We start from the raw sequence: 26713 nt of genomic DNA on the forward strand, positions 1-26713 counted from the left end.
GCAGCAAGGAAATCTTCCACAAAAGAAAGAATGCTTCAGTAATTTGAACAATTACCTTTAATAAATCCAGTTTGAAAATTTCTGATTTTTAATACCTTTCTTTCTCATATTGATGTTATTGAAACAAAGGAGGGTGAAGGGAGAATAAGGACTATAATAACATTTAGAAAAATATTTAACAGAAAAGTTCTCCAGGAGACAAAAATCACTTGTCCTTAAACATTACCTACAGGCTTTATTTATATACATCCTTAACAATAACTTTTAATGCAGAGAATGATCTGGAGTCTGATGTCTTTAAAAAAAAAAAACACCTCTCCCTCAGGGGGAATATTAAACTCCAAACGGATCACTATTTAGAGTAATGACACTTTCAGTATACTCAGTAGTTCATCAAAATATTATACTCAGACATAAATGACAGTCTGTCATGCTATTTAACCAGTAAACAGTCAGATCAGGTGTTGAAAAGAAGGAAACCAGTGGTAAGTTGGTAAATATTTAACAGTTGGCTCGTTGGTGTGGGAATTCCTAATTTGTAGCATTTGCCCATTTCTTGGCTCAGATGGTAAAGAATGTGCCTGCAATGCAGGAAACCTGGGTTTGATCCCTGGGTTGGGAATATCCCCTCAAGGATGGCATGGCAACCCATTCCTGTATTCTTTACTGGAGAATCCCCATGCACAGAGGAGCGTGCTAGGCTACAGTCCATGGGGTTGCAAAGAGTCGGACACAACCGAGCAACTAATCACAGAACAGTTCAGTTCAGTTCAGTTGCTCAGTCGTATCCGACTCTGCAACCCCATGAATCACAGCATGCCAGGCCTCCCTGTCCATCACCAACTCCCGGAGTTCACTCAAACTCATGTCCATCAAGTTGGTGATGCCATCCAGCCATCTCATTCTCTGTCATCCCCTTCTCCTCCTGCCCACAATCCCTCCCAGCATCAGAGTCTTTTCCAGTGAGTCAACTCTTCACATGAGGTGGCCAAAGTATTGCAGTTTCAGCTTTAGCATCAGTCTTTCCAATGAACACCCAGGATTGATCTCCCTTAGAATGGACTGGTTGGATCTCCTTGCAGTCCAAGGGACTCTCAAGAGTCTTCTCCAACACCACAGTTCAAAAGCATCAATTCTTCGGCGATCAGCTTTCTTCACAGTCCAACTCTCACATCCATACATGACCACTGGAAAAACCATAGCCTTGACTAGATGGACCTTGGTTGGCAAAGTAATGTCTCTGCTTTTTAATATGCTATCTAGGTTGGTTATAAATTTCCTTCCAAGGAGTAAACATCTTTTAATTTCATGGCTGCAATCAGCATCTGCAGTGATGCCAAAGAATGCTCAAACTACTACACAATTGCACTCATCTCACACACTAGTAAAGTCATGCTCAAAATTCTTCAAACCAGGCTTCAGCAATACGTGAACTGCGGACTTCCAGATATTCAAGCTGGTTTTAGAAAAGGCAGAGGAACCAGATATTAAATTGCCAACATCCGCTGGATCATGGAGAAAGCAAGAGAGTTCCAGAAAAACATCTATTTCTGCTTCATTGACTATGCCAAAGCCTTTGACTGTGTGGATCACAACAAACTGTGGAACATTCTCAAAGAGATGGGAATACCAGACCACCTGACCTGCCTCCTGAGAAACCCGTACGCTGGTCAGGAAGCAACAGTTAGAACTGGACATGGACCAATGGACTGGTTCCAAATAGGAAAAGGAGAACATCAAGGTTGTATATTGTCACCCTGCTTATTTAACTTATATGCAGAGTACATCATGAGGAATGCTGGGCTGGAAGAAGCACAGGCTGGAATCAAGATTGCCCCGAGAAATATCAATCACCTCAGATATGCAGATGACACCACCCTTATGGCAGAAAGTGAACAGAAACTAAAAAGCCTCTTGATGAAAGTAAAAGGGGAGAGTGAAAAAGTTGGCTTGAAGCTCAACATTCAGCAAACTAAGATCATGGCATCTGGTCCCATCACTTCATGGGAAATAGATGGGGTAACAGTGGAAACAGTGTCAGACTTTATTTTGGGGGGCTCCAAAATCACTGCAGATGCTGATTGCAGCCATGAAATTAAAAGCACAGCACAGTACCATAAATATTCCCACCATGACCAAATTCAAGTTACCACCATGATGTCACTGATGATACAGATGGGAAGACAGGTACACAGCCTGATCTAGGGAGCTGGCATAACCCAGATCCAGCTTGGCACTGGAGGAAGGGCCCAGGCACTGAAAACAGTGTTGTCTTATAAAGATCTGCTCCCTACTGCCTTGCTCTTGACACTGCAGACCTCACCTGACACCTTACTGATGCTTTGTCCAATTCTTGTCCTCCCAAGCCACGCCTTCAGGTATACTTTTCTCTGAAACCCAAACTACCATAACTTTATCACTTAAAAATGTTTACAGAGATGGTGATTTTCCTCCCCTTTCTCATAACACTTAGTGATTTCTTGGAATGCCCTCTGTGCCAAATACTCATTGTCCTAAAACAAATCACATAGAATAAGGCATAATGCCTCTAACTAATTTTTGGCTTGGTTTAGCAACTAACACAACAGCAGGTGGAGACAAACAGTTAAATATTCCTGTATGGGCATTATGCTGGAAATTAGACAATAATTATGAATTAACCAAACAATTTCTATATTTATTATTAACATATTTATATTTCTTAACATTAAAAATGCTTGATAGATATATAAAGTGTGTCCTGAAAGTATAATTCAAGCACATCAAGTTTCTTATCTTAAAACTGCAATATTAACTGTGTCAGCAAGATATTATACTAATAACAATCCCCAGTCCTACCAACAGTGTAGCTTTGGACAAATAGCTTAACCTTGCTGGGGCTCTTTTTCTAAAATAGGAATATGATATCAATCTCAGAATATTCTTGTAAAAATTAAATAAAGCATCTTCAAAGTGTATAGTACTGATATATAATTAACGCTCAAAAATGGAAGCAAATTGTTAGTTTTCTCCACAGTCACTGTCCTGGGATAGCAATCCTTTTATAAAAGTTTGTAGTTATGGCAGGGAAACCTCTGCACCAAACCTCATGGTTTTCAATATTTCCCATGTGCATGACACCCAGGTCTCAATACCCAGCACAACCACAGTCTCAAGTCTAACCTCGCCCAGGTTCTAACTGCTCATGGCTGCAGTCTCTAAACCTCTGAGGTGAAGACATAACCCTTTGTAATAAACAACATTAGCAGCCCTTCTGGTTTTTGGAAACAGAAACCAAAATGCATCACTAGTGGTAGTTTTTTTTATTTATTTTTAATTGGAGGATGCTGCTGCTGCTGCTGAGTCGAGTCAGTCGTGTCCAACTCTGTGCGACCCCATAGACGGCAGCCCACCAGGCTCCTCCGTCCCTGAGATTCTCCAGGCAAGAATACTGAAGTGGGTTGCCATTTCCTTCTCCAATGCATAAAAGTGAAAGTGAAGTCACTCAGTCGTATCCAGCTCTTAGCGACCCCATGGACTGCAGCCTACCAGTCTCCTCTGTCCATGGGATTTTCCAGGCAAGAGTACTGGAGTGGGGGCCATTGCCTTCTCCAATTGGAGGATAATTGCTTTATAATGTTGTGTTGGTCTCTGCCATACAAGAATCAGCCATAAGTATACATATGTCCCCTACCTCTTGAACCTCCCTCCCACCCTCCAATCCATCCTATCCCTCTAGGTCATCACAGAGTACCTGGTAGAGTTCCCTGTGTTATATAGCAACTTCCTATTAGCTATCTATTTTACACATGGTAATTTTTATGTTTCAATGGTACTCTTTCAATTTGTCCTACCCTCTCCTTCCGCCCCTAGCTAATAGAAGTCAAAAGACAGAGAATGTTACTCAATTTTTTTATTCTGACTAGTATAGCTTTCACTTGATAACACTATAACATCTACAAAATAGATGTTTATAGAGACAAATGTAAATAATGTAAGTAACTTAGTGAAAATATTTCAACAGTACAGTGAAAGAATTAAGTTACTATAATCAAATAAATGTAGAAGTCTATAAAAGTAAGACCCCTTGAAGTAGGAAATGGCAACCCGCTCCAGGATTCTGGCCTGGAAAATTCCACAGACAGAGGAACCTGGCAGGCTATAGCCCATGGGGTCACAAAAAGTCAGACATGACTGAGCAACTGAACACACACCGCACACACAAGGGTGAACATATCTGAGTATTTTAAAAGATCATTTCAATAAATGCCAAAATGAACTCAATAAAATTATATACCTATTTGTTATTTTTTAAAATCTTTTAAAATTTAGGAATAAAACAGTTCCTTACCAGAAACCATTAAGTAGTATTTGATAGTTTAATAGGAACTATTAAATAGTATTAAAAGGAAAAACAAATAGCAAACAGCATATGCAAAATTTAACACAAGAGGTATTTTCATCAAACTAGGGGTACAACCTGGTTCTGTAATAGGGCATTAAAGAGAAATTAGAGATATACTGGTGGAAAAAAAAAGATAAACTAATCATTATCAGCAAATACTTTGTCTCCCACTTCTAGAGAAAATGAAGTCATCAAAGGAGGACTCTACAGTAAGTACAGACTTACCAGTTTTCCTCACATTTTCCTCTTTCCGTTTGGTAGGAATAGAAGAGGTATCCCTTCATTCTTGTCAAGAGTACAGGAATTATCCTTGCCTAGTTTTCAGTCCCAGAATCACTCTATCATTTCTGTTACTTTCAACTGCACCTACTTTAAGGCTCTAATCTTCCAATCATGTTCCCTTTCAAGGTTCCAGCCCACAGGACACTACCCAACCAGCTTTCTTCCTGTTTCAGCAACACTGTCTCTCCTTACCCCACCTCCTACTACCCTTCTTCACTCATTCCTCCTCCACTCCTACTGGCCTCTGTTAAACTTGAAACAAATAAACAGCTCCCACCTTAGATTTACCTAACTGCCCTATGCCTACACAAATACCATCATGGCTTGAATGCTCACTTTTTTCATCACCTAACCTTCTGTTTGTTTGACCTTTTTCTGGCACTTGATGATGATTTCTCTCTAAAAACACAAACTCCATGATGACAAGGGTAATTGTCTGATATACGGGAATCACTCAATAAACACTGGTTGAATGAATGCATCTAACAGGACAAAGTAGTATTTACAGAACTTATCCCAGTTAGGATCTGAAGGCACAAGCAAATTCCATGAACATATACACTCCCTTCTTTCTTTTTGTCATTTCATTAGACTTCCGTCAAGCCAAGCCTATAGTCATACTCCAGACTTCCCTATGAACAATGGTTAAAAAAAAAAGGAGGTGGCAGTTCTCAGCTGGCATCAGCTAGAGTACTGCAATGAAAAAGTCTCATTTTGAGGTTCCTGAAAGATTGTGGGGACAGTAAGTTTTCCATGAGGGGTGAATTTCTAGTCTATTTCACAAGAAGAGAGAGGAGGGGAATGAGGTATGATCCTCACTGATTAACAGTAAGTAGTAAAAGAATGATCAGGGGCTTAGAAGGGACAAGATTGAGAGACTGTTGACAAAATGCTATAAGGAAGAAGCACATGATGTTCCTCCTGAAAAGAGTCCAACGTGTAAGAACATCTTTCCCTGTCAATACTCAACAAAAAGCCCCCACTGCAACAAAACTTATTAACATTCTAGTCAATAAGTCTCTTTTCTTAGCCATTCCAGTATTTGCATGATAAGTACTTGTTGAATAAATTAATAAATGCAAATGAAATTACTATATAACTAAAATACCTAAGAGAATCAGTTAAAAATATTTTAATCTGTCAAATGTAGAGTAAGATGCTTAATTTAAAAATTAAAATTAAAAATAGCACCTTTTACTCAGATCAGCAATGAAGAGTTAGAAAATATAATGGAATAAAACCATATTCAAACTATAAGAACAACAAAATAAACATGAACATCCTAACTAGAAAAGGATGGATGCTAAGAATTTTACTAAAATAAAATTTGAGCAAATGAAAGGATATAGCATGGTCCCTGAATTGGAAAAAATAATGAATATTTTAAAGATACTGATTATTCTCATGGCAGGTGGGAGGGAGGCTCAAGAGGAAGGAGATATATGCATACTTACAGCTAATTCACATTGTTGTACAGCAGAAACTAACAGAACATTGCAATGCAATTATGCTCCAATTTAAAAAATTATTTTCTAAATGAATCTATTGAAGCTAAAATAATTCTAGTGGCAATAATTTTGTCTTTATAAAACTATTCTAAACTTTGACACAACAGAAAAGAACCCATAAATAATGGGGGGAGGACTATATCCCTGATAGATATTAAAGCAAATTATAAACCCGTTAAACATAAAACGCTATAGGGACTTCCCTGGCAGTCCAGAGGTTAAGACTCTGCGTTTCCACTATAGGGGACCTAGGCTGGGGAACAAAGAATCCACATGCTGCGTGGTGCAACACTGTAATGTTGGCACAATGAAACTAATAAGAGATCAGAAATAGATTGCAATAAGAATAGAATATAAGATAAAGGAGACTGGGAAAAAATTATTTCTTCATACATGAAAACAAATTTCAGAACTAAAGGTTAAAAAAATATTTATGTATGGAAAGGAAAAAATTATGCTATTTACATTTTGTTAAACATGTATGGATGTGAGAGTTGGACTATGAAGAAAGCTGATCACCGAAGAATTGATGCTTTTGAACTGTGGTGCTGGAGAAGACTCTTGAGAGTCCCTTGGACTGCAAGGAGATCCAACCAGTCCATTCTAAAGGAGATCAATCCTGGGTGTTCATTGGAAGGACTGATGCTAAAGCTGAAACTGCAATACTTTGGCCACCTCATGCGACAAGTTGACTCACTGGAAAAGACTCTGATGCTGGGAAAGGTTGGGGGCGGGAGGAGAAGGGGACGACAGAGAATGAGATGGCTGGATGGCATCACCGACTCTGTGGACATGAGTTTGAGTGAACTCTGGGAGTTGGTGATGGACAGGGAGGCCTGGCGTGCTGTGATTCATGGGGTCGCAGAGAGTCGGACACGACTGAGCAACTGAACTGAACTGAAACATAAATGTTTACATTTATAACCAAAAAAAGTAAACCTTCTATATATTAAAAATTATATAGTCAGGCTATAAATCACCAGAGGGGCAGAGACTTTGGTTAGCCATTGCTATATTTACAGAACTTCAAATAGTATCTGGTACATTGTATATTTAGAAGCAATTTACTTTTCCCAAATGACATCATTTGAGTCCATTCCTTTGGATTAAACTTGGACTTTTTTTACTTTAAAAAATGGGTTAAAATATCTACAATTTCTACCAAAAAGTCAGCTGAATTGTGATTTACCTGCTCAAAGAGTCATGTCCAACTCTTTGAGATCCCATAGACTGTAGCCTGCCAGACTCCTCTGTTCATAGGATTTTCCAGCCAAGAATACCGGATTGGGTTGTCATTTCCTACTCCAGGGTCATCCCGCCCCAAGGATCAAACCTGCATCTCTTTAGTCTTCTGGCTTGGCAGGCAAATTCTTTACCACTGCACCACCTGGGAAACCCTGAATTGATATAGGGATTGCATTCAATCTACTGATCAAATTGTAAAGTATTGACATCTTATCATTAAGTCTTTCAATCAGTGAACATGGGATGTTTTTCAAATTATCTAAGTAATAGTTTGTAGTTTTCAGAGTATAAATTTTGCTCTTCTTTTGTTACATTCCTAAGTAGTGTATCTTTTTTGATACTATTGTATATACAATTATTTTCTTACTTTAATTTTTTGATTGTGCATTCCAAGTATATAAAAATACAGTTAATTTTTATATCTTTATCTTGTGTCCTCTAACCTTGCAGAGCTAATTTATTAGTTCTAATAGTTTTTTAGTGATTTCCTTAAGGATTTCTATGTACTTGATTATGTCATCTGCAAATAGAGATAATTTTACTCTATCCTTTTCAATAAGAATGTCTTTTATTTTTTCTCTTGCCAAACTGCCCTAGCTAGAACTTCCAGTAGAACACTAAATAGTAGTGACAATAGTGGATATCCTTGTCTTGTTCCCAGTCTTAGGGGAAAAGCATTCAATCTTTCACCATTAAGCACAATGTTAGCTGTGAGTTTTTCATACGTGTCCTTGAGGAAGTTCCTTTGTATTCCTAATTTGACAAGTATTTCATGACAGGGTGTAGGTTTACTTTAATGCTTTTTTCTAAGCTTATTGAGATGATCCTCTAACTTCTGTGTTCATTCAATTGATGTGATACAATACATTACTTGATTTTCAGATATTAAATCAATCTTGCATTGCTGGGATAAAACCATTTCTCACATTCATGTAGAATTTTAAAAGACTCAGGATAGCCCAAACAATCTTGGAAAGGAAGAACAAAGTAGAAAAACTCATTCTCAGTTTGAAAACGTAATACAAAGTAAAGGTAATTAAGAAAGAATGAGGACTTTCCTGGTGATCCAGGGGTTAAGAATTCACCTGCCAAAGCAGGGGACATGGTCCAATCTCTGCTCCAGGAAGAATCCATCTACAGAGGGGAAACTAAGCCCCTGTGCCACAACTACGGAAGCCTGAACACTCTAGAGCCCATGCTCTGCAACAAGAGAAGCCACCACAATGAGATGCCCATGCACTGCAACTAGAGAGTAGCCCCCACTTGCCACACTTAGAGATAGCTTGCATGCAGCAACAAAGACCCAGGGTATCCAAAAATAAATAAATAAATTTTTTGAAAAAGGAGATAGAACAGGCACAGAGAGATATGGATCAACTGAATAAACTTGAAAGTCCAGAAATAATCTCATATATCTATGGCAAATTGATTTTCAACAAAGGTGCCAAAAAACATACAATGGAGAAAGAATAGTCTTTTCAACAAATGGTACTGAGACAATATACCTGTAGAAAATGAAGTTGAGTTCTTACTTTGTACAATATATAAAAATTAACTCAAAATGGATCAAAGGCCTAAATGTAAGAGCAAAACTATAAAATTATTAGAAGAAAACATAAGGGTCAATCTCCATGACCTTGGATTTTACTAATTATGAGAAATGAACACTACAAGTGCTTCAATCTTAAACATTCAAAGAAATTGCTGGGAAAAGTAGCAAAATCCTCAAAGAGAAATGAGGAAAGATAAAAATAGCCAATTCACAAAAGAAGGTATACAAATACCAAATAAATACACACACACACACAAAAATTCTACATCATTGGTTACAGAGAAACAAAAAATGAAAACAAAGCTCATTTGCCTATCAAATTATTATGGTGCTGAGCGGGGCAAAACAGTACCTTAGATACAAATTCATATATAGATATAAACATAGATACAAATACACCTGTGTCATGTGTGTGTACTTAGCCACTCAGTTGTGTCCAACTCTGTGACCCACTGGACTGCAGCCCCCTAGGCTCCTCTGTCCATGGAATTCTCCAGGCAAGAATACTGGAGTGAGTTGCCATGCCCTCCTCCAGGGGATCTTCCCAACCCAGGGATCGAATAACACATACACCATGCATATTGATAAATGGAATATTGTGGGCCATATCAGTAAACAAAGGATGTCACAGTCATCAGCGATTGCAGCCACCTCCAGCGGGTGAACAGATGAGCCCTGAGGAAACTCAGGATGTGAAAACACAGGATACTGGCCCCAGATAGCTAAGGTACATGAAAAAGAAATGATTTCATCGAGCCCAGATCTTCCCATATATAGAAAAACCCTAAATTCCTTAAACTTGAGATATCTAGTTTCCTTTTATTAACAGTAGTCTTTGCTCCTTCTACCTGCCCTTTGTTGCAAAATTCCTGTGTATCATAGCTTCGCCCTTGCCTCGTTAGAGTAGTTATCTCAGGGATACTTGAAATGCTGTCTCAAATCGCAAAAATTCCCAACAACAACAACAAAACATAACTCTTGTGGAGCTCTACACCAAGGTCATATGTGTGAAGCCCTGTACCAAGGTCACAGAACAAAAATCTCTGGAACTGCCAGCCCCATAGCAACTGTTGCCATGAACCTCGCAATCTAAACCAGCAGTTACCTGATCCTATATATTAGGTAAAATACTCACCCTATTACCCATCTTATAGCAACCTAACCAATCACCAAATGCCACTCATCCAGTAGGAATTTTTTCTGTCCTGGGGCTATAAAAACTAGCTAATACCCTGTGAAAGGGGTCAGCTCTCCCTTGAGCTAGCCTGCTGTTCTAAGAGTGTCTCCCACTCTAATAAACTATATTGTTCTCTCATTCTGCCTCAAGTTTGGAAATTCTTTTTCATCCCACTCACATAAAAAGACAGGGTTCAGCTGTTAGGTTGCATGTGCATAGTTTTTTTTTTTAAGTCAACGACATATATACAGATATTCAATGTGATCTTGGCAAGGTAGCAGAGAACAGTGGTATGAATAAGTTCAGTTCAGTTGCTCAGTCGTGTCCAACTCTCTGCAACCTCATGGACTGCAGCACACTAGGCTACCCTATCTATAACCAACTCCTGGAGCTTACTCAAACTCATGTCTATCGACATGAGTCAGTAATGCCATCCAACCATTTCATACTCTGTCATTCCCTTCTACTCACAGCTTTAACTTTTCTCAGCATCAGGGTCTTTTTCAATGAGTCATTTCTTTGCATCAGGTGGCCAAAGTATTGAAGTTTCAGCTTCAGCGTCATCCTTCCAATGAATATTCAGGACTGATTTCCTTTAGGCTGGACTGGTTGGATCTCCTTGCAGTCCAAGGGACTCTCGAGTCTTCTCCAACACCACAGTTCAAAAGTATCAATTATTCTGCGCTTAGCTTTCTTTATAGTCCAACTCTCACATCCATATATGACTACTGGAAAAACCACAGCTTTGACTAGATGGACCTTTGTTGGCAAAGTAATGTCTCTGCTTTTTAATATGCTGTCTAGGTTGGTCATAACTTTCCTTCTAAAAAGCAAACGTCTTTTAACTTCAAGGCTGCAGTCACCATCTGCAGATGATGGGAAGCCTGGCATGCTGCAGTCCATGGGGTTGCAAAGAGTCAGACATGGCTGAGCAGCTGAGGGACTGAACTGAACTGAACTCCCTTATCTTTTTTCTCAGAAGGGTCTTTGCCTCTCTTTTCATCCTTGCCATGATTATTCCCTTGAGGTATTAACAGGAGACAAAGACTGGCTATTTACCTTGTTTCTGCCTTTATATCCATTTTCAAGAGCAAATGGGAGGCTGGTGTAAATTCCTCAACTGGAGCCTACCTATCTCTTGTCTCAGGAAATGCAAAGAGGAAGCTAGCTGATTATGAATTTCCAACCTGGATCCTGTCTATCTCTTAACCTCAGATGGATGTTAAATTACTTTTTAAAAATTCCCAGATACACACACATACATCGGCACAGGAAGGAAGCATACCAAAGGGGTATTAGAAGTTATGCCACACTGTAGAATTACAGATATCTTACAATGAGAATAAATTTAATAAAAGGAATTTAAACGTAATAAAAGGAATTTAACAAGCAATGAAAAAGGGAGTGTTTTAGAGAAACATACAGGCAGCTAATGATCACCAAAACATTTCTGCTGCTATCACCCAAAACCCAGCGATGAGAAAACAGGTACCACAGACACAGTCATCCGCGTAGCAAACATCCTTTTCCATTACCTGCTTTGGAAGTAATCAGCTGCAGCACTAGAGGCCTTCTAGTTACAATGCCTGACCCTCGAGGGAGAAAGTCCCTAAGAAAAAAAGAAAAATAGATTAAGGCATTTAAAGGAATTCTTATCACTGGTCAATTTATAAATCAATATCCATAGTAAATCTAATTCTCAACCTTTTATTGCAAGACCCATCTTATAAAAGAGGTATTTGCAAAATAAAAAAGGAGGAGTGGGCAAGGGTCCTTATACTGAATATTAACACACATGCATTATTATAATGACCTCACTGGAATATGTAATTCACTCATTTAGCTGGAATTAATTAATAAAAATTTGCCTTAGACTACTGTGTATTGTCAATTATTTTTTATTTTCAGAGAACACACATTTAGAAAAACATCTGATGTGGAAGTTAATCCTTAAACTCTTTAATAATTAAAAAATTCATCGTTTCGTCCAGCTTCAAGACTAATATTAACACCATCAAATACTGCCCATTGTAAAAGGTAATAAAGGCATATTAAACTGTATCTTCTAAATACCTAAAATTTCTCTCCAATACAGTCACAAACAAAATATGGGATTCAGTTCAGTTCAGTCCCTCAGTCATGTCCAACTCTTTGCGACCCCATGAACCACAGCACACCAGGCCTTCCTGTCCATCACCAACTGCTGGAATCTACCCAAACCCATGTCATTTGAGTCGGTGATGCCATCCAACCATCTCATCCTCTGCCGTCCCCTTCTCCTCCTGCCCTCAATCCTTCCCAGCATCAGGGTCTTCTCAAATGAGTCAGCTCTTCACATCAGGTGGCCAAAGTATTGGAGTTTCAGCTGCAACGTCAGTCCTTCCAATGAACACCCAGGACTGATCTCCTTTAGGATGGACTAAGTGGAGATAAATGTTGGGTATGTAGGAAGTAACAGCAGAAAAAATACTGTAATTTGATTTTTTTGTTTGTTTTCATTCCTGATAGGAACTTATTAAAAAGGAAATTTTTTTCAAATAAACATTTTCTTTAAAATCGTATGCTAATATGCACTAGATCAATAAAACTACAGCAAAGAGTATTTTATAATTATGTCTACAATGCCACATAAATCAATACAGATTATGCAATATTAAATAGAATTCATAAACCTATCTGTAACACTGCTTTTAAACACACTTAGAATGCTTCACAACTTCTAGAAAGGGTCATAACTTTAAAAATCACAAAATTCCATTCAAAAAAAATTTCAGACCCAATGGCAATGTTTCCCAAAAAGTAGCTTCAGAACCACCATAAAGTATTTGACCCCAGACACCCAGGATCCATCCAGGGAAGATGAACCATCTAGACTCTTTAACAAGCACCAGGTGACTGATATTCACCATGGTTGGAGAACCACTGGCCTCACCATAGGAAATGTTCCTTAACAATTTAGTGGGTATTAACAGCGTGGGATCTCTTCAAGAATTTTAGACATACCAAGGGAACATTTCATGCAAAGATGGGCATAATAAAGGACAGAAATGGTATGAACCTAACAGAAGCAGAAGATATTAAGAAGAGGTGGCAAGAATACACAGAAGAACTGTACAAAAAAGATCTTCACGACCCAGAAAAATCTCAATGGTGTGATCACTCACCTATAGCCAGACACCCTGGAATGCGAAGTCAAGTGGGCCTTAACAAGCATCACTATGAACAAAGATAGTGGAGGTGATGGAATTCCAGTTGAGCTATTTCAATTCCTAAAAGATGATGCTGTGAAAGTGCTGCACTCAATGAGCCAGCAAATTTGGAAAACTCAGCAGTGGCCACAGGACGGGAAAAGGTCAGTTTTCATTCCAATCCCAAAGAAAGGCAATGCCAAAGAATGCTCAAACTACCGCACAATTACACTTATCTCACAACACTAGTAAATTAATGCTCAAAATTCTCCAAGGCAGGCTTCAACAGTACGTGAACATGAACTTCCAGATGTTCAAGCTGGATTTAGAAAAGGCAGAGGAACCAGAGATCAAACCGCCAACATCTACTGGATCATCAAAAAAGCAAGAGAGTTCAGAAAAACATCTACTTTTGCTTTATTGACTATGCCAAAGCCTTTCACTATGTCGATCACAATAAACTGCAAAATTCTTAAAGAGATGGGAATACTAGACCACCTGACCTGTCTCCTGAGAAATCTGTATGCAGGTCAGGAAACAACAGTTAGAACTGGACATGGAACAACAGACTGGTTCCAAATCGGGAAAGGAGTACGTCAAGGCTATACACTGACACCCTGTTTATTTAATTTATATGCATGGTACATCATGAGAAACACTGGGCTGGATGAAGTAAAAACTGGAATCAAGATTGCCAGGGGAAATATCAATAACCTCAGATATACAGATGACACCACCCTTATGGCAGAAAGTGAAAAAGAACTAAAGAGCCTCTTGATGAAAGCGAAAGAGAAGAGTGAAAAAATTGGCTTAAAACTCAACATTCAGCAAACTAAGATCATGGCATCTGGTCCCATCACTTCATGGCAAATAGATGGGGAAAGAGTGGAAACAGTGACAGACTTTATTTTTCGGGGCTCCAAAATCACTGCAGATGGTGATTGCCGCCATGAAATTAAAAGAAACTTACTCCTTGGAAGAAAAGCTATGACCAACCTAGACAGCATATTACAAAGCAGAAACATTACTTTGCCAACAAAGGTCCATCTAGTCAAAGCTGTGGTTTATCCAGTAGTCATGTATGGATGTGACAGTTGAACTATAAAAGAAAGCTGAGTGCTGAAGAATTGATGCTTTTGAACTGCAGTGTTAGAGAAGACTTTTGAGAATCTCTTAGACTGCAAGGAGATCCAACCAGTCCATCCTAAAGGAAATCAGCCCTGAATATTCATTGGAAGGACTGATGCTGAAGCTCCAATACTTTGGCCACCTGATGCGAAGAATTGACTGATTTGAAAACACCCTGATGCTTGGGAAGACTGAAGGCAGGAGGAGAAGGGGACAACAGAGGATGAGATGGTTTGATGTCATCACTGACTCAACGGACATGAGCTTGAGTAATCTCCGGGAGTTGGTGATGGACAGGGAGGCCTGGAGTGCTGTAATTGATGGGGTCGCAAAGAGTCGGACATGACTGAGTGACTGAACTGAACTGAATGGCATAGAACTACTATCAGTTTTGTAGGAAATTTGGCAGAACACAGCTTCAACACAGATGGCATTTCAGTAAACAACAGCTTATACAACCAGTAAGGTCAGTGAGAAGGCTGCAAAACCCAAGGCTTTAGCTCCACTGATACTTTAAAACAGGGCATTACAGCGATAAAATTTCCTCCACTTACAATGAATTTATTTTGCAAATGCTAGTGTAAATTCTAACAGCCTCTTATATAGGTTAATGAATTTACTCCTTGACTCCAAAGGTTAAGTTTCATTCGGAATGTCATTGATGCGACTAAAATAGAGAATAGTGAAATTACATATTTGTTTTACTCTTAAAAAAAATTATACCAGAATAAATAATATTATTTACTTATCAAAAAATTCACTGAAAAACTAAGAAATCCTAGAGAGATGCTGTGGCCATGGGTCTGTACTTAGGTGTATGAAATCTAATAGGAAGAGACATGCATGCACATAGAAAACCATTTAGAAGGGACCAGATAAAATACACTAGAGTTCAGAAAAGAGAGACTAACACTCTTTTAAAAACACCTCAGTCAGTTCAGTTCAGTCACTCCGTCGAGTCTGACTCCTGACTCTCTGCAACCCCACAGACTGCAGCACGCCAGGGTTCCCTGTCCATCACCAACTCCTGGAGCTTACTCAAACTCATGACAATCAAGTTGCTGATGCCATCCAACCATCTCATCCTCTGTCGTCCCCTTCTCCTGCCTTCAATCCTTCCCAAAAATCAATGTTTTTCCAACAAAGCAGTTTTTCGCATCACGTGGCCAAAGTATTGGAGTTTCAGCTTCAGCATTGTCCTTCCAATGAATATTCAGGACTGATCTCCTTTACGATGGACTGCTTTGACCTCTTTGCAGTCCAAGGGACTCTCAGGAATCTTCTCCAACACCACAGTTCAAAAGCATTAATTCTTCGGTGCTCAGTTTTCTTTATAGTCCAACTCTCACATCCATATATGGCTACTGGAAAAACCACAGCTTCGACTAGACGAACCTTTGTTGGCAAAGTAATGTCTCTGCTTTTTAATATGCTGTCTAGGTTGGTTGCTTACTCCTTGGAGGGAAAGTTATAATCAACCTAGACAGCATATTAAAAAGCAGAGACATTACTTTGTCAACAAAGGTCCATCTAGTCAAGGCTATGGTTTTTCCAGTAGCCATATATTTGCCATGAAGTGAAGGGACCAAATGCCATGATCTTAGTTTGCTGAATGTTGAGCTTTAAGCCCACTTTTTCAGTCTCCTCTTTCACTTTCATCAAGAAACTCTTTAGTTCTTCATCGCTTTCTGCCATAAGGGTGGTATCATCTGAGTATCTGAGGTTACTGATATTTCTCCCAGCCATCTTGATTTTAGCTTGTGGATCATCCAGCCTGGCATTTCATATGATGTACTCTGCACATAAGTTAAATAAGCAGGGTGACAATATACAGCTTTGACGTACTCCTTTCCCTATTTGGAACCTGTCTGTTGTTCCATATCCAGTTTTAACTGTTGCTTCTTCAGCTGTATACAGACTTCTCAGGAGGCAGGCCAGGTGGTCTGGTATTCCCATCTCTTGAAGAATTTTCTACAGTTTGTTGTGATCCACACAGTCAAAGGCTTTGGCGCAGTCAACAAAGCAAAAGTAGATGTTTTTCTAGAACCCTGTTGCTCTCTGATGATCCAGCAGATAAAATTTCATCTCTGGTTCCTCTGCCTTTTCTAAATCCATCTTGAACATCTGGAAGTTCACGGTTCACAAACTGCAGAAGCCTGTCTTGGAGAATTTTGAGCATTACTTTACTAGCGTGTGAGATGAATGCAATTGTGCAGTAGTTTGAACATTCTTTGGCATTTCCCTTCTTCGGAATTGGAATGAAAACTGACCTTTTCCAGTCCTGTGGCCACTGCTGAGTTTTCCAAATTTGCTGGCATATTGAGTGCAGCACTTCCAGAGCATCATCTTTTAGGATTTGAAATAGCTCAACTGGAATTCCATCACCTCCACTAGCTTTGTTAATAGTGACGCTTCCTAAGTGATGCCCACTTGACTTCACATTCCAGGATGTCTGGCTCTAAGTAAGTGATCACACCATCGTGGTTATTTGGGTCATGAAGATCTTTTTTGTATAGTTCTTCTGTGTATCTTGCCACCTCTTCTTAACATCTTCTGCTTCTGTTAGATCTATATCATTTCTGTTCTTTATTGTGCCCATCTTTGCATGAAATGTTCCCTGTATTTTCGTAATTTTCTTGAAGAGATCTCTAGTCTTTCCCATTCTATTGTTTTCCTCTATTTCATTGGCCTGATCATTGAGGAAGACTTTCTTATCTCTCCTTGCTATTCTTTGGAACTCTTCATTCAAATGGGTATATCTTTCCTTTTCTCCTTTGCCTTTAGCTTCTCTTATTTTCTCAGCTATTTGTTAGGCCTCCTCAGACAACCATTTTGCCTTTTTAAAAACATCTAAGTACATATAATTAGAAACTCTTTTAATAATCCCCAGGATCTATATTATTAATAGAATATTTGCTATTTTGGATGTTTTCAGTAATCACTTTAAGAAAATCAGACCTACTCTGTGCCAAGGCCTAAAAAGAGAAAGTTAATTTGAGAATCAAAATGGATAAAGGGAGAACAAAACAAAACTCCAGAGCAAAGAGCTAGAAGCCATCTGTTTGAGTTATTAGGACCATGAATGAGATTTTAGTATATATAGATGCCAAAAATACACAGGTCTTAATGATGGTGTTTAACAAGTCAATAAAGTATTTTCTTTTAGAGAAAGTGGTAGAAAGAAGGAGGAAAGGAGGAAGGAAAAAACGAGGTTTAGTTACTAATATCTTTGTGCTGAGATCTGTTTCAACTCATGCTTGTGACCATATGTTTATAACGTAGATACAATAACAATCCTTTGAACATTATTAAAGCAAAAGAGAAGGTATCATACATTTTAAGTAGCAAATAATTATCATTTGTTTGGCTAAAAAGTAAGCCAAAAGATATAGCTTACACTTATCTCTACTTTTGTATTAAGTAAATTCAATTTTCAATTTTATTACTTATTAAGAGTAATAAGTAGTTTCAAGTACCCACTTCGTGGCTCTAACCAGTTCTACCTGCAACACATATATTCCCACCAAAAGTCAAAAGATTTGGTAACCAGATCCTACCATTTCAAAGTCTTTTCTGACTTCGCAGCAGGATTTGAGCGCAACAAAGCACCAGAGAGAAATTTCTTCTGAAGAGTGATTAATCTGGCTCCCTGAAGATCACGTCATTCTGGTGATACAGCAGCATGAAAACCATATGCCCAGCAGCCTCCTGCTGTGAGAGCTGAGGGGGTGATCCCTCAAATGAAACACAGAGAACCTCGTGTAGAGCCCCAATTCTACCACAGAATGGGCAAAATTCTCTAAACCTCTGTTTCCTTTTCTACTAATTTGAAATAATTCTATGAAATCAAATGAAATGCAACACATGGCAAATTTTTAAAAACCAAAGCACCACAGAAAAAAAGTTGTACTATTATTGCTACAATACAGCTATGGGGTGTTTTCCTTTACATTTCAGCATTCTCTCATCTACAAATAAGAGCCTTGACAATTTTTAACATTTCATGAACGAAATGTGGATCTTAAGTGCCTGAGACCCCACCCGATTGGTCCCCTTGATGCTGACCAGCTGCACTGGTTTGGAAATCTCAGTTTCTTATTCCACCCTCAATCGACAGGGAGCCAGGGCACTGATATAACAATCATGAATAATTCATTAGCCTCTAAGTACAACCATCCATTTGAATTTCAGGTGGTTGGTTCTCCTGAAAGCATATGTAATGGAAAAATTACTTCATTGAATTAATGCAGGAAAAAATGACTGTGCCTTTACTATTACTGTGGATATAAATTATGTACCATTTTCCTCAAAAATGGACCTTCAAGCTAAAGTGAGAAGAGTAATCTGGAGAGATGTAGTATTAAATTGACTCCCTTCTTTAGCCTGAATGCCTCACCTATGATTGGACTGTACAGATTTTAAGACGGGAGTAGTCCTGCATCTCTATGCCACATAGCAGCCACAATCCAAATGCCTTTCTTCTCTCTCAGTCCACCTTAACAAAGCACTAATCTACACAGTCTTAACAGCTGGTCTTGAGGCAATAAGTAATTATCTTTCATGCTTTCCTGATTCCTGAACAAAAAGTAGAGAACATTTTCCATGCTATTGTCTAAGAACTACTTTGATAACATTTCTTATTTGCTCTTCCAGAAACTTAGTTACCAAGAAATATGATCACTGTTCAATTACGGAATGAGTGACCCTCAGAAACCTAAAAAGAGAGCAATGGCTATGTCAAAAAAGCTAAAAGAATTCTCCCCCTTAGCAAATAAATTATGAACATGCTTTTGTTCAATATAGATGTAATGATGACTAACTAGACGGTCTGTTCAATAAATAAATGTTTAACATCTGCCCTTGACTAAAGCCAAGAGGTATAACTCTTAACCTCCAATAAGTTAATTCAAATAATTTGATCCATTCAAACGATCTTAGTCTTGGAGGAAGGCTGTTGATGTTCAGTCGTTCAGTCATGTCTGACTCTTTGTGACCCTATGGACTGCAGCATGCCATACTTCCCTGTCCTTCACCATCTCCTGGAGCTTGCTCAAACTCATGTCCATTGAGTAGGTGATGCCATCCAACCATCTCATCCTCCATCATCCCCTTTTCCCCCTGCTTTCAAGCTTTCTGAGCATCAGGGTCTTCTCTAATGAGTCAGCTCTTCCCATCACGTGGCCAAAGTATTGGAGATTCAGCTTCAGCATTGTCCTTCCAATGAATATTCAGGACTGATTTCCTTCAGGATGGACTGCTTTGATCTCCTTGCAGTCCAAGGTACTCCCAAGAATCTTCTCCAACACCACAGTTCAAAAGCATCAATTCTTCAGTGCTCAGTTTTCTTTACGGTCCAACTCTCACATCCATACATGACTACTGAAAAATTTATAGCTTTGACTATATGAACCTTTGCTGGCAAAGTAAGGTCTCTGCTTTTTAATATTCTGTCTAAGTTGGTCATAGCTTTTCTTCCAAGGAGCAAGTGCCTTTTAATTTCATGGCTGTAGTTACCATCTGCAGTGATTTTGGAGTTCAAGAAAATAAAGTCTGTCACTGTTTCCATTCTTTCCTCATCTATTTGCCATGAAGTGATGGGACCAGATGCCATGATCTTCATTTTTTGAATGTTGAGTTTTAAGCCAACTTTTTCACTCTCCTCTTTCACTTTCATCAAGAGGCTCTTTAGTTCCTCTTCACTTTCTGCCATTAGGGTGGTGACATCTGCATGTCTGAGGTTATTGATATTTCTCCCAGCAATCTTGATTCCAGTCTGTGCTTCATCCAGCTCAGCATTTCGCATGATGTACTCTGCATATAAGTTAAATAAGCAGGGTGACAATATATTGATTCACTCCTTTCTCAATTTGGAACCAGTCCATTGTTCCATGTACTGTTCTACCTGTTGCTTCTTGACCTGCATACAGGTTTCTCAGGAGGCAGGTCAGGTGGTCTGGTATTCCCATCTCTTTCAGAATTTTCCACAGTGTCTTGTGATCCACACAGTCAAAGGCTTTGGCATAGTAAATGAAGCAGAAATAGATGTTGAGGTGGCAGGTGGGAAATAACATGCAAATAACTACAATAAGCATAACAAGCTCTATGGTTAAGTTCTATGATTGATAAGATGAAGTACCAACAAACCAGAGGGAATAATCTATTCTTCTTGGGGGTACTAGTCAGAAACTATTTCAGAAACACATGAGGTAGGAGGGACTTCACAGGAGATCAGGAGGTATAAAGACAAGGGAGAGAGATCTACATAACACAGAACATCATGGAACTGTAAGTATTAAAGAAAGGTCAGGATGAGGTGAGAAGTGTCTGGAGAAGACCTTTAGAAGCTTCAGGTTTTTTTTTTTTTTATTCCTATGCAAACAAGAGGGAACTGAAGAGTTTTAATTGATCAAATTACAGATCAATTTCAATTTCATGACTGAAAAGTGAATTGTAAATGCCACTAGAGAACATAGTCTAAAAAATTATGCTAAAAAATAACCTAACAGTGGGACACATTTCCTTAGGGTCTAGTATAATGCATTTTATTTATTTGACTTGCCATGCTTTGATCAATGTACCAATCCTATGTCTAGAGTAGTGTGCTGATTTTGTATGCATGCTAGATGTTTAATTTGTAAAATACTACATATTGTATCAAAGGGGGGAAAAAAAGCCATGGGCTTCCTGGGTGGCACAGTGGTAAAGAATCTACCTACAATGCAGGAGGCTCTGGTTCAATCCCTGTGTTAGGAAGATTCCCTGGAGTAGGAAATGGCAAGCCACTCTAGTATGTTTGCCTGGAGAATCACATGGACAGATAAGCCAGGCCAGTTACAGTCCATGGGGTTGCAAAGAGTCAGAAACGGGGACTCTACAGAGAATGTTGAAAAGGGGGATGACAAAAGATAGGGAGACTAGTCATTAACTAGTCTAGGTCACTGGGGAAGAAGATGATAAAGGTTAAGTCCAAGGCAATGATAGTGAAAATAATGAAGACAGGGAGAAGACAATAAAGAGAACAGACACTTCACAGGACTTAATGATCGCTTTCATGTGGAATGAAATGATATGAAGGAGTTAAGATAAATCTCACATTTCTGGTTTGGGGACCTGATTGAAGAGTGGTGCCATTAACCAGAAGAGGAAATAAAGAAAGATCTAGTTATAGCTAATGATATGTTTACCGTGTACCAGGCATCATTCTCACTTGATCTTCATAACAACCTTATTTAGGTACATATTGTTATTTTCACTTCACCAGAGAGGACACTGAGGCACAGAAAAAATACATAATTTTCTCAAAGTCACAAAGCTACTAAGGGACAGATCTAAGACTCAAACCTAGGAAGTCTAACTCTAGCATCTGTGCTCTTGAGCATTAGACTGTGCTACACTATAAAAGTAACGGGAGAAAATGAGGACATGCTGATCTTTAGATACCCAGAGAGTGCCTAGATTAAGACAACAAGTACAGTTAGACTGAGCAACTCGAACTCAGGAAAAATGTCCTGTCTAGAGATAAAAATCTGTGAGTCTTCAATGGAGCAGGCTACTGAAGCCAAGAGAACAGATGAGTAGGAATGGTGTAGAGAAGAGTGATTAATATGGACTCTGGAAAATACCAACACTTAATGAGCACATGAAAGAAGCAAACTAAGAGATTGAGAAGGAGTGCACAGAGCAATAAGTTAAACATCGGAAGGCAAAGGTATCCCCAGAGTCATACTAGCCTTTTAAGACACCTCCACTTAGATGTCTCAAAATCAGTCTCTACAATTCAACTCATTATCATCCATCCAACATGTTTCTCCTCTTTTATTCTCAATCACAATCCACATCATGTTGATGATGTGTCAGCCAAACATCCATGTGACATGTGATACATGTATGTGATATCCATACATGTCAGCCAAACCAAGTGCTTGGAAATCATCCACCCGCCATCTTCCTCTATCTTCATGCTCCAAATCGGTCACCACATCCTGCTGGTTCTTCCTTAATATGGCTTAAAAGCATCCTTTCTACTCTATTTCAACCATGATTTCAGGTGCCTCCAAGTCTCAAACTGACAACCACAATAATCTCCCAATTAATTTCCCTGCATCCAATTTGAACACCCTCCAATCCAACCTCAACAGGAACATAAGTCCCATTACATCACTCCCAGACTCTAAACCATTAAATGTTTCCCCACTGTATTCAGCATGAAACCCAGAGCAGAGCAGAAAACAGAGCAGAAAAAAAGTCCTGACTCCTAGTGGAAGTTTCTGTATTCACTTGGGCTCTCAGGCACCTTCCTTGGCACATTCCATGCTCCCGCATGGGTGCTCTCTCCTCACTTCTTCATCTGCTGCTGCTGCTGCTAAGTCACTTCAGTCGTGTCCGACTCTGTGTGACCCCATAGATGGAAGCCCACCAGGCTCCCCCGTCCCTGGGATTCTCCAGGCAAGAACACTGGAGTGGGTTGCCATTTCCTTCTCCAATGTGTGAAAGTGAAGTCGCTCAGTCGTGTCCGACCCTTAGCGACCCCATGGACTGCAGCCCACCAGGCTCCTCCATCCATGGGATTCTCCAGGCAAGAGTACTGGAGTGGCTTGCCATTGCCTTCTCTGCACTTCTTCATCTAGCCAACTCCTATTTAATCCTCAATACTCAGCTCCACGTCACCTTCTCTGAGAAGCCGTCTTTGAAATCCCCCTGTACATGGCCTCTACTTAAGCTCTCGATACACACTTGTCAGACTGGTCTATTTAAATGTGTGCACCTTCATCCCTATGTTCCTCCCAATGCCTCCTTCAGTGTCCAAGTATTATTTTTTAACACTTTCTAACACCTTGCTTTCAATGAGGATGTTTTCTCATTGCCCATATATTCAAAACGTGAAAGGAAAACTTTCCCATATCTAATCCCCAAACAGGCAGACAATAGTCATTTTACATGGACAGAAAGGACAAGCAAGATAGTTTTCAATTTACCAGTAACTTCCTAAGACCATTTAAACTAATATCTTAGTTATCTTATTATGAATGTTTAAGTGCCTCACCAAAGTACAAAATACAGATCATGCTGCTGCTGCTGCTGCTAAGTCACTTCAGTCGTGTCCGACTCTGTGTGACCCCATAGATGGCAGCCCACCAGGCTCCCCCGTCCCTGGGATTCTCCAGGCAAGAACACTGGAGTGGGTTGCCATTTCCTTCTCCAATGTGTGAAAGTGAAAGTGAAGTCGCTCAGTCGTGTCCGACTCCTAGCGACCCCATGGACTGCAGCCCACCAGACTCCTCCATCCATGGGATTCTCCAGGCAAGAGTACTGGAGTGGCTTGCCATTGCCTTCTCCGAAATACAGATCATAGAGGTCAATAATACTGAATAACTGAAGACACAGAATAGAATTTGAAGGAAAAAACATTTTTAAAAATCCAAGAACCAATATACTTTTTAAAGTCATTCCTTAAAAACAGAGAAGTCTCTTCCAAAAAATTATACTCAAAATATAATGTTATGTGCTCCAAAATAGTCCCTGTCAGATTATCTCATGGTCCTTCAAAATGATAACCCAATTTTAGAAAAAAAGGAAGAAAAACAGAAAAGAGCGATAGAGAAAAACAGAAATAGAGATAGGTCACTGCCAAATACTGCCTACCCCCTACCCCAAGAAGCACTGAGGTCATGTAGTCCACACACTGAACACAATGGCACTGTTAAAACAGCTTTGTGTTTGCGTGCCCTAATCTCGGAGCTTTGCCAACCATTACAATGCCACTTTAATTGCTGAAGGAAGTAATTATGCCAAAATCCACACATTTAATTGGAAATTTTCCACTGCAGTTTCCTTTTTCCCTAAATTCTTGGCACACAGTAAGAATATTTGCACTTACAGATTTGTAAAAGATCACATTTTGCTGCTATCATTTACTCTATAATTTGTAGTATTCAATAAACATCACTAACATTTTATTTGAAAAACAGCTGCAAATCCAAATGCAAGAAACACAATGCTTTTTTTCCCACTAACATCTAAGAAATTTCAAAACTTACCTTTTGTTCACAAAACTCAAAATTTCTAATCAATAGTGTTAGTTGCTCAGTCACGTCCAACCCTTTGCAACCCCACAGGCTGTAGCCTACCAGACTCTACTGTCCATGGAGTTCTCTTGCCTCCATGGAGGCAAGAATACTGGAGTAGGTTGCCAAGCCCTCTGCCAGGGGAAGCAATATGTTTTCATTAAATATAGCTAACCAATAATTAATGGTTCCCATTGCAATATTCAAAATGCAAAAGTTTCTGAGTCAGAGATCTGTAAACTGAATGAGAAGCCAGTTCTCAGCTCAAAATACCATGTGTTCTCCCCACTAGGAAATGCTCTCAAGAACTTAATGCCTTCATATTTAATCCATTTTATTTGCTTATTCACAAAGTCAGTTTGTTCAAGAATTTAAAGCACCAGATTAATGAGTCTTAGCATCAAGCAGAGGCACTTAGCTGTCACTCTATTTTAAATCACAGATTATACCTTACCCTCGGTAGCTGCGGTGCAAGTGGATGACAAAGAAACAACTAAACAGACTATTAGCTGCCTGCCCAATATCCATTTGCCCATTATTTCTTATTAACAGAATCCCAATTTTGTTGCAAATGGCAATGTGCCCAACTTAAATAGGTAAATAAATAAGCCTACACTTCCAAGCCTCCCTGACAAATGAAGTGTCAACACAATTAAATTTTAGTCAGATGTAATTAGAGGCTGTTGAGAGACATCACAGACAGTTCCTTTAAAGGATCTAACTCAGCAGTGTGTAGCTTTTGCCCTTCCCTCTTCCTTCTTCTCCCTGTCAGTTATACATGATAGCAAAGCTCCTGCAACCATCTCATAGCACAAGGCAACGTTGAAGATGAAAGCTATGCACTAAGAATGGCAGAGGAAAATAAGACAAAAGTTCAAGAATAGTGGTGTTATGATGAGTCACTGAACCAGCCCTGTACTGCCTAACGAAGAGAATGACAAACAAAAAGACACCAAACCTAGAGCCTATTATACAGAGTAAAGTAAGTCAGAAAGAGAAAGATAAATATCGTACACTAATACATATATATATATGGAATCTAGAAAGATGGTACTGAAGAATTTATTTGCAGGGCAGCACTGGAGACACAGACATAGAGAATAGACTTATGGACACAGGTAGAGGGGAGGAGAGGGTGAGATGTATGGAGAGAGTAATGTGGAAACTTACATTACCATATGTAAAATAGATAGCCAATAGGAATTGGCTGTATGTTTCAGGGAACTCAAACAGGGGCTGTGTATCAACCTAGAGGTCTGGGATGCGTAGGGAGATGGGAGGGAGGTTCAAGAGGGAGGGGATATATGTATACCTATGACTGATTCATGTTGAGGTTTGTTTGACAGAAAGCAACAAAATTCTGTAAAGTAATTATCTTTCAATTAAAAAATAAATAATTTTTTAAAAGAGAGAGACACCACACTTTAGAAGTGTTTCTCAACCTTTTTTTTTTTTCTTACTATTGTGTACCTAATAAGGCCTAATAATGGTCCTTTAGCCATTTGCCCCATTATTTTCCCTTCATTAAATTTAAAACCACAGATGCACTACAGTATATTACTGAGTGTACTTTATACATAACAAAAGACTTTTTTGACCTCTGAGAATCAACTGTTGACCCATCAGGGGCAGTCTTACCCACAATGAGAACATGTAGGAAATGGCAACCCACTCTAGTAGTACTCTTACCTGGAAAATTCCATGGAGGAACCTCATAGACTATAGTCCATGGGGTCACAAAGAGTCGGACATGACTGATTGATTTCACTTTCACTTTTCACTACAGATCAAAGAAGAATAAGAGAACCTAGGAAACTAAACAAACACTCAGTTCTGTTGGTCATCCTTTCCTGCTGTTTTTGTTTAGACACGAAGTCATGTCTGACTCTTTGCAGCCCCATAGACTGTAGCTAGGCTTCTCTGTCCTCCACTGTGGAAATAACAAGGTCAGACAACCTTTGCCTCAAACCGCAGTACGTTCCCTTCACAACCCTGGAGACATGGGCTGGATCATATGTAACCTTCATTTGGCTAAGTTAAGAGGCAGGCCTAAAGTCTGGCTATCAAAGAAACTGAAAGGCATCCTCTTCCCCTTCATGAAGCCCATTTATGAACCTTAGACCTTTTAACTTTAACTCCAGGATGACTGGGAAAGGCCCGTGTGGAAGACCACATCCAGTGAGAA

The 26713-nt window shown here is 39.2% G+C and overlaps 1 protein-coding gene across 7 annotated transcripts in view; it reads right to left on the reverse strand.

The window, feature by feature from the left end:
• The window catches only part of DNM3 (dynamin 3), a 670947-nt gene that overhangs the window by 548362 nt on the left and 95872 nt on the right, over positions 1 to 26713 (reverse strand). For all 7 annotated transcript variants that reach the window (XM_088845459.1, XM_088845461.1, XM_088845462.1 and 4 more), the window contains exon 2: positions 11684 to 11757. In XM_088845459.1, the coding sequence (XP_088701585.1) occupies positions 11684 to 11757 (74 nt within the window). The remainder of the gene's footprint in view (positions 1 to 11683; positions 11758 to 26713) is intronic.

This window comes from Moschus berezovskii, chromosome 17 (assembly GCF_049115385.1).
Source record: "Moschus berezovskii isolate FMDL1 chromosome 17, NW_MosBer_1.0, whole genome shotgun sequence".
Lineage (NCBI taxonomy): Eukaryota > Metazoa > Chordata > Mammalia > Artiodactyla > Moschidae > Moschus > Moschus berezovskii.